This window comes from Diaphorina citri, unplaced genomic scaffold (assembly GCF_000475195.1).
Source record: "Diaphorina citri unplaced genomic scaffold, Diaci psyllid genome assembly version 1.1 scaffold1604, whole genome shotgun sequence".
In the NCBI taxonomy this organism is placed as follows: Eukaryota; Metazoa; Arthropoda; class Insecta; order Hemiptera; family Psyllidae; genus Diaphorina; species Diaphorina citri.
This window is the reverse complement of record NW_007379030.1, coordinates 46,631-57,034: the sequence shown is the minus strand read 5'-3', so window position 1 is coordinate 57,034 and position 10,404 is coordinate 46,631. Positions and strand designations below refer to the sequence as shown.

At 37.5% G+C, this 10,404-nt stretch overlaps 1 protein-coding gene across 1 annotated transcript in view; it reads right to left on the bottom strand.

Annotated features, from left to right (window-relative positions):
- Positions 1–9,738, bottom strand: part of LOC103516571 (DNA replication licensing factor MCM5-like) — a 15,454-nt gene extending 5,716 nt beyond the window's left edge. Inside the window, exons 1-10 of the mRNA XM_026828927.1 lie at positions 9,576–9,738; positions 8,940–9,007; positions 6,608–6,618; positions 5,229–5,336; positions 4,347–4,590; positions 3,002–3,195; positions 2,230–2,370; positions 1,163–1,335; positions 620–739; positions 54–145 (exon numbers count right to left, since the gene is read on the bottom strand). Of these exons, the coding sequence (XP_026684728.1) occupies positions 54–145; positions 620–739; positions 1,163–1,335; positions 2,230–2,370; positions 3,002–3,195; positions 4,347–4,590; positions 5,229–5,336; positions 6,608–6,618; positions 8,940–9,007; positions 9,576–9,730 (1,306 nt within the window). The 5' untranslated portion in view covers positions 9,731–9,738. The remainder of the gene's footprint in view (positions 1–53; positions 146–619; positions 740–1,162; positions 1,336–2,229; positions 2,371–3,001; positions 3,196–4,346; positions 4,591–5,228; positions 5,337–6,607; positions 6,619–8,939; positions 9,008–9,575) is intronic.
- Positions 9,739–10,404: the final 666 nt, after the last annotated feature.

Sequence of the window (10,404 nt, the reverse complement as noted above, 5' to 3'; positions counted from 1 at the left end):
CCCCGCCAAAGTCCCCGTGTTAGCCGCGTGCAGTGTAGACACTTGGAAGAGGCGTAGCGCCTCGGTCACGTGACTGTCAATAGCGAATGGCTCCAGCTGCATTTTAGCCATGGACTCGGCAATACGAACGATGGCCTCCAGTTGTCTGTGGAATAAAATATACCTTGTTTATGCTGCTGTGGAATAGAATATGCTGTTCGAATGCGGGGTACCTTTAACCCTGCCATTTCAACAAAAAAGTCCATAAAAGGCCAGGAAATAATTGTTCATCAGAAGGTCACACGCTGTGACAAATCGTCAGAGGTATGTCAGTCTTCTTGCGTCATATTGTGTTATTTCTCTACAGGACATGCCTTGAAACAGTTAGAACCAAATATATTGGTCATTTATTGTGAGTACTGCATGGAATATACCACAGAACAAGAGATAAAAGACCAATCCTTGCAGTTGTTTTATTACTACGAAATAAAAACAGCGGCGGAACACATATCGTTTTTAAAAAATGAACTTCGTAAGTAGGTATAGACCCTACGCTCGACCATGTTGAACTTTGGCCTTTTTTTCGAGAACTGGATAGTCAAAATTCTACTCATATCTCATCCGGGTCATTTTTTCTCACCTGACAGTGATGGGGATGTTCAACTTCTTCTCGCCATCTTCCTTAGATCCATTTCTCATTAGCACATATCTGTTCTTCAGCTTCTCTCCAGCCTCGTGAGTCAGTCGTGGACCACAGCGCCTGTGAATAACAAAATAGTAAGTGTGGACCTCTAAGTGGAAGATTTGGGTTCAACTCCCACTGTGGTACAAAAAATAAGAGCTAATTATATCGGAAATTTCAATCATGCCGGGGATTTAACCCACTCTTCTGATTACCAGGTGAGCGTCTTACAAGCTACACCACCGAGGTACGATACCGAAATGAAATGAACTTTTTTTAAATTGGATTTTGGGTCCCGCTGATCTTTCAGGACACTATTGGGGCAATTTTTTCCAGTAACTAAGTTAACTAAAGTTAAACTTACATTCTACAGTAGTTGATGTATTTCTTGAGGACAGGCAAACTAATATTTTTAATAGACTTTAAATTTAATTTGTTTTAATTTGAATTATTGTTCTGCAATGCAAATAAAATGTTCAGTAAATCCTTATAGTTACTTACGTGTTACATTTGCGAGGCAGTGCATAGCCCTCCAGGCCAGGTTTGACAGGTAGGTTGGGAATAACATTACGACAGGTACGACACTGGATAGAGATGGAAGTGGCTTTGGCTCGAATCCCGGAGGCAGATACAACAATACCTGGGATCTTGACCAGTTTGGACACAATCTCAGACTGAAATCACACACCAAGAGAAAATGTGAACAATAGTGGAACGGAAAAGGGGAAATCAGTCATAATTTTAAGGAAAAAAAAAAAAACACATGTAGGTAAACACTACAATCATATTACATATATTGGAAAGTTAGAAATTGAAAATCACCTACATACTTTAGAAAGTCACAAATTGAAAATCAACTTTTTCACTCTGAAAAGTACTCCTGAGGTTGTGAATATGTACTAGTACTAGATTAGGCTAGGCTTGCATTATTTTAGATTTTTCTTCCCTTCTTTTCAAGTCCTAGTATACCTTAACCCAGTACATAACCACAATCTGGCAACTTAGGCAACACGAAGGCTAAATTTAACCTCTTAGAATCTGAGGCTTGCATTATTTTAGATTTTTCTTCCCTTCTTTTCAAGTCCTAGTATACCTTAACCCAGTACATAACCACAATCTGAAAGGCAACTTAGGCAACACAAAGGCTAAATTTAACCTCTTAGAATCTTAGGTAGTTGTTTACAAATGGAGGAGGTACCTATTGACTGTTAGGTCATTCTTCCAAAAGGGAGTGGATATCAAACCAGAAACTAGGGATCTTCTGCATGGAAAGCAAGTGCAAAAACCCCTCTCAGATTGTGAACTGCTCTTGAATCTAATCAGGTATTATGATTGTTTGCTAATTTACCTGATTATCTAATCAGGAATTAGTATTAATTGTGTTTATAATATTGTTTATTGCCAATCCTACTTGACCTTGAACTTTATGGTCAAGTCACTAGTGGAACACATCACATGTCTTCAGACACTGCATTTGTCAATGGTTAAGGTTCACTTTGCCTTTGGGATCAATTTATAGAAAACATTTACTGATGAAAATTTGTAAATTATTTTCAGATGTGTGTTACCTTTGCAATCGAGATGGTCTGTTGCTCCATAGCCTCATGAATAGCCACTCTGTCGTCTTCTCTCATCTTGTCAAACTCATCAATACACACCACACCCCCGTCTGCCAGAACCATAGCTCCTCCTTCCATGACGAAGTTTCTCTGTCAAAATCAAACAGAATTAGCTTAAATTCTCTTTTGTTTTTTTTAGAGGTTTGATAGAGGAAACTGTACCTCCTGAGGTCTTATCATAACGAAAGAAAAGAGAGAAAGAGACAGGATAGGAGAAAGCCAGTCCTTCCGAGAAAGAACCTTATCTGTTTAGGATAAAATCTGCCCAGGCGAGAATCGAACCCGCGACCTAGCGCTTACAAGGTAGACGCACTACCCTCCAAGCTAACTAGGCTCGCCTTAATACAGGTTAGAGCATCAAACAATCAATAAATATTTTAAGGAGTGATGGATTGGGTCAAAATTGAGCCTTTTTTTTCTCTCATAAATAGGGGTCCGCAAATGGCTTCAATTTTAGCTACAGGGGTCCTAAGTTGTGCCAGGAGAATGGAACTATCGTCGGAAAAAAGTTGATCTTGACGTTTAGGTCAATCTCCCACAAAAGTCATTAGTTTGTTTTCAATGTTAATTGACACAAAAACTACAGTTCGGACATAATTTGAATAGTTAATCTTTTGCTGAAAACGGGAAAGCCCCGAAAGGTCCGTCCTAGTAACTTCTTCTACTTTAGCATTTTTCCCGTTCATGCGGGGTCCTAGAAAGAAAAAGAAAAAAAACTTACCGAATTCGGGTCTCGAATAACCGACGCTGTGAGACCGGCAGCTGAGGATCCTTTACCCGACGTGTAGATTCCAATGGGGGACACACGCTCTACAAACTTGAGCAGTTGAGACTTGGCAGTACCAGGATCTCCTAACATGAGGATATTGATGTCACCACGTCTCGTCAGACCGTCTGGTAAACGCTTACGACAACCTGTAAGCACAAGATTCATTGTATAACATTTAATTCTTTGTGTTAAACGAGAGAGCTTTTTCACAACTTTTGTGAGTATCACGCTATAACAGCATTACTAAAGTTAAATAAAGTGGTGCAATATTAAACTGTTGAGATAAAGGTCGACAGTCTAAATAAAGCATTACACCGTCTGGTAAACGCTTACGACAACCTGTAAGCACAAGATTCATTGTATAACATTTAATTCTTTGTGTTAAACGAGAGAGCTTTTTCGCAACTTTTGTGAGTATCACGCTATAACAGCATTACCTACTAAAGTTAAATAAAGTGGTGCAATATTAAACTGTTGAGATAAAGGTCGACAGTCGAAATAAAGCATTAATATCTACTATATAAGAGCCTCCTCTACTATTAATTCTTATCTACTCATAACACAACTTTTGTGAGTATCACGCTATAACAGCATTACTAAAGTTAAATAAAGTGGTGCAATATTAAACTGTTGAGATAAAGGTCGACAGATAAAGCATTAATATCTACTATAAGAGCCTCCTCTACTCATAGCTAATTGATTAAAGTAGCTACTCAATTGTTCTCACGAGGCTGAATGCACCCCAAAATCCAAACACAGAGCCGAAAAAACTACGACCCCACCGCGAATCGAACCCCGGACCTCCGGCGTGCAAGTCTAGTGTGATACCCACTCGGCCACGGAGGTCAAAAGTAAGTACATATATTGAATTTACTTCGTCCTATGCAGACATTCTAAAGTAAGTATATAGCTACTCAATTGTTCTCACGAGGCTGAATGCACCCCAAAATCCAAACACAGAGCCGAAAAAACTTCGACCCCACCGCGAATCGAACCCCGGACCTCCGGCGTGCAAGTCTAGTGTGATACCCACTCGGTCACGGAGGTCAAAAGTAAGTACATATATTGAATTTACTTCGTCCTATGCAGACATTCTAAAGTAAGTATAATACTGAATTGAATTAATCCTATGCGGACAGTCTAAATAAAGTATATTCAATTGAATTTACCTCCAAACAAGAGGCAAGCGATGGCTTTCTTCACATCTTGGAACCCGTAAATACTGGGTGCAATAGACTTGGCAATCCTCTCATAGATATTCGGTGTATCTAAATAAAGTATATTCAATTGAATTTACCTCCAAACAAGAGGCAAGCGATGGCTTTCTTCACATCTTGGAACCCGTAAATACTGGGCGCAATAGACTTGGCAATCCTCTCATAGATATTCGGTGTGGCTGCCATACGTTTGAACAGATCTTCTTCCTGCAGGGAGAAAGCTACAGAACTGGAGAATCCTGCTCCACTTGTGTCTACTTGGATTCCTACCACTCGAATGTAGGGCGCACGCACTCCCACGATGGACTTGCCTCGATCTCCTTTCTGTAATGAGGAAGATGGGGAATTGGGTGTTATTGGGTAGCTAGAGATAAAGAGGCAATTTGTCTACTTGGATTCCTACCACTCGAATGTAGGGCGCACGCACTCCCACGATGGACTTGCCTCGATCTCCTTTCTGTAATGAGGAAGACGGGGAATTGGGTGTTATTGGGTAGCTAGAGATAAAGAGGCAATTAATGAAATGTACATCAATGTAGGGCGCACGCACTCCCACGATGGACTTGCCTCGATCTCCTTTCTGTAATGAGGAAGATGGGGAATTGGGTGTTATTGGGTAGTTAGAGATAAAGAGTCAATGAATGAAATGTACATAATATACATTTTGCAACCAATCTCAGTGGTGCAGTGGTTAACGCGTTGGACTTTGGATCTGGAGGTTGGTGTTACGAGTCCAAGTCAAGTCATAAAATTTATCTAGGTGTAATAATTGGGGAACGATATTTGTGTCAAGTATTTAAGTATGCTTAACACAATTGAAAATTCCTTTCTCCTCTACCACATACATTTTGCAAAAAAAAATCTTTCTCAGATCACATTGCCAATAGAAATATATATAAAAAAAAATCTAAAAAAAGTAAGGAAAATATAGGTACCCAAAATATAAAGATAGACTGACGTACCTTGGAAGTTTTGGAGATTTTCTTGATGGAGAATATCCCCAACACTGTTACACGGTTACCAGGAACTACTTTCTCACACAGGTATCTGTAATGGAAGATAGACAAAATCTCATAAAGGATTAAAGTATGAAACCAGAAGAGAAAATGTTTTTTTTTTTTTTTTACTGAGGAAACTTTAACAAGGGAGGTCATATCGTTCCAAAATCGAAGAGAGGAGAACAGGATAGGAGAAAGCCAGCCGTTCCGAGAACGAAACATCTGTTAAGGATTCCCCGGGCGGGAATCGAACCTGCGAACCTAGCACATTCAAGGCAAGCACGCTACCCTCCAATGTCTAGGATAAGGTTCACCCCAGGCGGGAATCAAACCTGTGTCCTAGCACATACAAGGCAGGTGCGCTACTCTTCAAGCTAACTAGGCTGGCAATCTCAAGATTGGGGGATATAATCATATTTTCGTTTCGTTATGTCTGGATTCATATTGGGCTGATTGAGAAGCTGACGAAAAACGATCCCGTCTGTATACGGGAAAAGGCGAAGAAAAAGAAGAAGTGTGTCTGGTTTCATAATATTATTATTACAATTACCCAGCTAACTAGGCTGGCAATCTCAAGATTGGGGGATATAATCATATTTTCGTTTCGTTATGTCTGGATTCATATTGGGCTGATTGAGAAACTGACGAAAAACGATCCCGTCTGTACACGGGAAAAGGCGAAGAAAAAGAAGAAGTGTGTCTGGTTTCATAATAATATTATTACGGGATCGACCGTTATGGGATTACAGTACATCCTAGAGAAAAAGTGTAAATGTATGAAATGTAGGAAAGAAAAAAACAAACAACTTTTTAATCTATTGTTATTAGAAAAAAATTAGCTGAAAAGAGATATTATGAGAAAACCTCTTTTTTGGCCGCCATGTTCGAAAAATCCTTACGGTACGGGATTACGGTACATCCTAGAAAAAAAGTGTAAATTTACAAAATGTAGGAAATATAAATATAAAAAACTTTCTAGTTCATTATTATTAGAAAAAAGTTACCGGAAATGAGATATTATCAAAACCCCGTTTCTGGCCGCCATTTTGAAAAAAGGCCGCCATTTTGTTTGTGTGCATGATTTTTGGTGTCACCCCTTCCTAAAAGTTTCATATTTTCCCAATGAAGGTCCATACCAAATTTGGTGCTTTCCTGAATAAATGCAGCTTTTGGCCAAAATTGTGACGTTAGGCCACCCACTATACATACCTAATTGAAGATCAACTTTTTCACTCTGAAAAGTACTCCTGAGGTTGTGGATATGTACTAGATTAGGCTAGGCTTGCATTATTTTAGATTTTTCTCCCCTTCTTTTCAAGTCCTAGTATACCTTAACCCAGTACATAACCACAATCTGAAAGGCAACACAAAGGCTAGATTTAATCTCTTAGAATCTTAGATAGTTGTTTACAAATGGAGGAGGTACCTATTGACTATTAGGTCATTTAGGCTTGCATTATTTTAGATTTTTCTTCCCTTCTTTTCAAGTCCTAGTATACCTTAACCCAGTACATAACCACAATCTGAAAGGCAACACAAAGGCTAAATTTAACCTCTTAGAATCTTAGATAGTTGTTTACAAATGGAGGAGGTACCTATTGACTATTAGGTCATTCTTCCAAAAGGGAGTGGATATCAAACCAGAAACCAGGGATCTTCTGCATGGAAAGCAAGTACAAAAACCCCTCTCAGAATGTGAACTGCTCTTGAATCTAATCAGGTATTATGATTGTTTGCTAATTTACCTGATTAAAATCGATCATTTATCGGGAATAAATCATCCAATGGGAACAGAGTATTTCCCGCTATCCTTCTCTGATTGGTAACAACTTCAGTATTCAAAATCGTATCAAAGGTTGGGCTAGGATAAGTCAGACTTGAATCGTTATTTCTATTTTCGTAATTATTTTTAACTCGACTATTATGTCTAACGTTTAATTTTTCTGTATTTAAAAAAAGTTTATAAAGCATGTATTTCTTTAAATGATATGGTTTCTTCATTTCCCCTTAGTCTTGGTGAATAGGATCTTGGGTTAGATTTTTAATGGAGACGCGTGAAATAACGCTGAGACATTTTTACAAAAATAGTATACCCAGAAATTCAATGTATATTTTCATCAAGGTTGGGCTAGGATATGTCAGACTTCAATCGTTATTTCTATTTTCGTAATTATTTTTAACTCGACTATTATGTCTAACGTTTAATTCTTCTGTATTTAAAAAAGTTTATAAAGCATGTATTTCTTTAAATGATATGGTTTCTTCATTTCCCCTCATTCTTGGTGAATAGGATCTTGGGTTAGATTTTTAATGGAGACGTGAAATAACGCTGAGACATTTTTACAAAAATAGTATACCGAGAAATTCAATGTATATTTTCATTGACGAACACGAGGTTTTGTGTCACAATAAAGACCTTTTAACAAAGTCAGGGTACTTCGGGCTTTTACTTTCGTACAATGACTGCAAAATTTCATTGTTAGTATATTTTCATTGACGAACACGAGGTTTTGTGTCACAATAAAGACCTTTTAACAAAGTCAGGGTACTTCGGGCTTTTACTTTCGTACGACTGAAAATTTCATTGTTAGGTATGTGGGTTTAGGGGGTCTACTCCTATAAGTTTTTCGATAATAACGCTGAGACATTTTTACAAAAATAGTATACCGAGAAATTCAATGTATATTTTCATTGACGAACACGAGGTTTTAAAAAGTTTATAAAGCATGTATTTCTTTAAATGATATGGTTTCTTCATTTCCCCTTAGTCTTGGTGAATAGGATCTTGGGTTAGATTTTAATGGAGACGTGAAATAACGCTGAGACATTTTTACAAAAATAGTATACCGAGAAATTCAATGTATATTTTCATTGACGAACACGAGGTTTTGTGTCACAATAAAGACCTTTTAACAAAGTCAGGGTACTTCGGGCTTTTACTTTCGTACAATGACTGAAAATTTCATTGTTAGGTATGTGGGTTTAGAGGGTCTACTCCTATATGTTTTTCGATATCTCTAAGCTGAAGACCGCCAAAAAGCGGTCAAAATACTGCCAACCCCTGCAGTGATCTTAACTAAAAGTTTCGCCGATTTTAAAATATTTTGTACTTTCTTTTCCTTTCCTGGAATTTATGGCAACATTTTGTCATTGACGAACACGAGGTTTTGTGTCACAATAAAGACCTTTTAACAAAGTCAGGGTACTTCGGGCTTTTACTTTCGTACAATGACTGAAAATTTCATTGTTAGGTATGTGGGTTTAGAGGGTCTACTCCTATATGTTTTTCGATATCTCTAAGCTGAAGACCGCCGGGAAGGTGGCACATTTATTTTTTCAAAAAAGGAAAATAAACCATAATTTTGAATATAAAAAGAAAGAATAACAAGGAAAAAACAAAACGAACAATATACCTCTGGGGGTCTAGGAAACTACTTGGAATTTATTTTGAAAATTCTCCAGCTGGTCAAGTCTTCAATGTTGATTTCCAAGAAATACTGGCCAAGATTGTAATTTCTCTTTAAGGAATCTCTGTAATAGAAAAAAAGATTATCTAGGTGTTGAGAACTACCCACAAGGTAATTATTTAGGAAAGGTAGTGTACCTAATTATGAGAGTTCATAATTAAACTATGATGGCTTCGATAATTTAAGAACATATTATTGATAAAAAAGCTGGTCAAGTCTTCAATGTTGATTTCCAAGAAATACTGGCCAAGATTGTAATTTCTCTTCAAGGAATCTCTGTAATAGAAAAAAAATATCTAGGTGTTGAGAACAATATGAAATCTACCCACAAGGTAATTATTAAGGAAAGGTAGTGTACTTATGAGAGTTCACAATTAAACTATGATGGCTTTGATAGTTTAAGCAGAAGATATTGATGATTAAAAAGGAGCAATCAAGTCAACTCAATATAAAACACCCTACTTAAAGTACATTAAAATTCATTATTCTTGATACCCAGATCATACCCTGCTTGAGTTGGTTTATTAGACAGCTATTAGGTATACAGATTTCTACAGTGTGTAGGGCAGTGCAAAAGGTTTGTGTCCTGAAACCAAATCCCAATGATTTGAGTAGCCAAGAAGCATCTTGTGAATCTACCATTCAAAAACTACATTCATTATTCTTGATACCCAGATCATACCCTGCTTGAGTTGGTTTATTAGACAGCTATTAGGTATACAGATTTCTACAGTGTGTAGGGGGTGTAGGGCAGTGCAAAAGGTTTGTGTCCTGAAACCAAATCCCAATGATTTGAGTGGCCGAGAAGCATCTTGTGAATTTACCATTCAAAAACTACACTCACCTGTATTTATAGTTGAAGTTACCCTCGTGAAATTGCCGTAAGAACTCTTTGAACTTTCGTTTGACACTTTGTAAGTTTACTTGAATACCACTTTGCTGATCTTCTGCACCAAAGTTGTCTGAGAAGAAAATTCCTGCATCATCAAAACCTTCCATAGCTGTGACCGAAGTTCATTGCCGTAAGAACTCCTTGAACTTTCGTTTGACACTTTGTAAGTTTACTTGAATACCACTTTGCTGATCTTCCGCACCAAAGTTGTCTGAGAAGAAAATTCCTGCATCATCAAAACCTTCCATAGCTGTGACCGAAGTTTAACACAGCGATTTGAAGAAAGGACAAAAGAGTACACCAGCAAGTTATATGATCAGTTTAATCAATAGATAATAAAAATTAATGACAAAATGTACAGGATTTCCTTCACTTCACAGCAAAACACAAAAGCAAGAAGAAAGGACAAAAGAGTACACCAGCAAGTTATATGATCAGTTTAATCAATAGATAATAAAAATTAATGACAAAATGTACAGGATTTTCTTCACTTCACAGCAAAACACAAAACTCACAAAAGCAAAAAGCAACCCTTTTCGTTTTCGCGGGATTTCCGGTCTTGTTTGTAAACAAAACGATCGGCGCGTTACTAGCGGATTTATTTAAAAACTTCAGGCGGGAAAAATTCAAATAGCGCGGTAAATTTTAAAATCTGATTAGAATTTGGACCATCCACGTTCTGGCTTTCTTTTATTCTTTTTAGTTTAGTTTGATTTAGGTTGGGGTTATGTACCGGGTTGAGATAGGCAAGGTTGGTAAACTTGCCTTGTTTTTAAGTTAC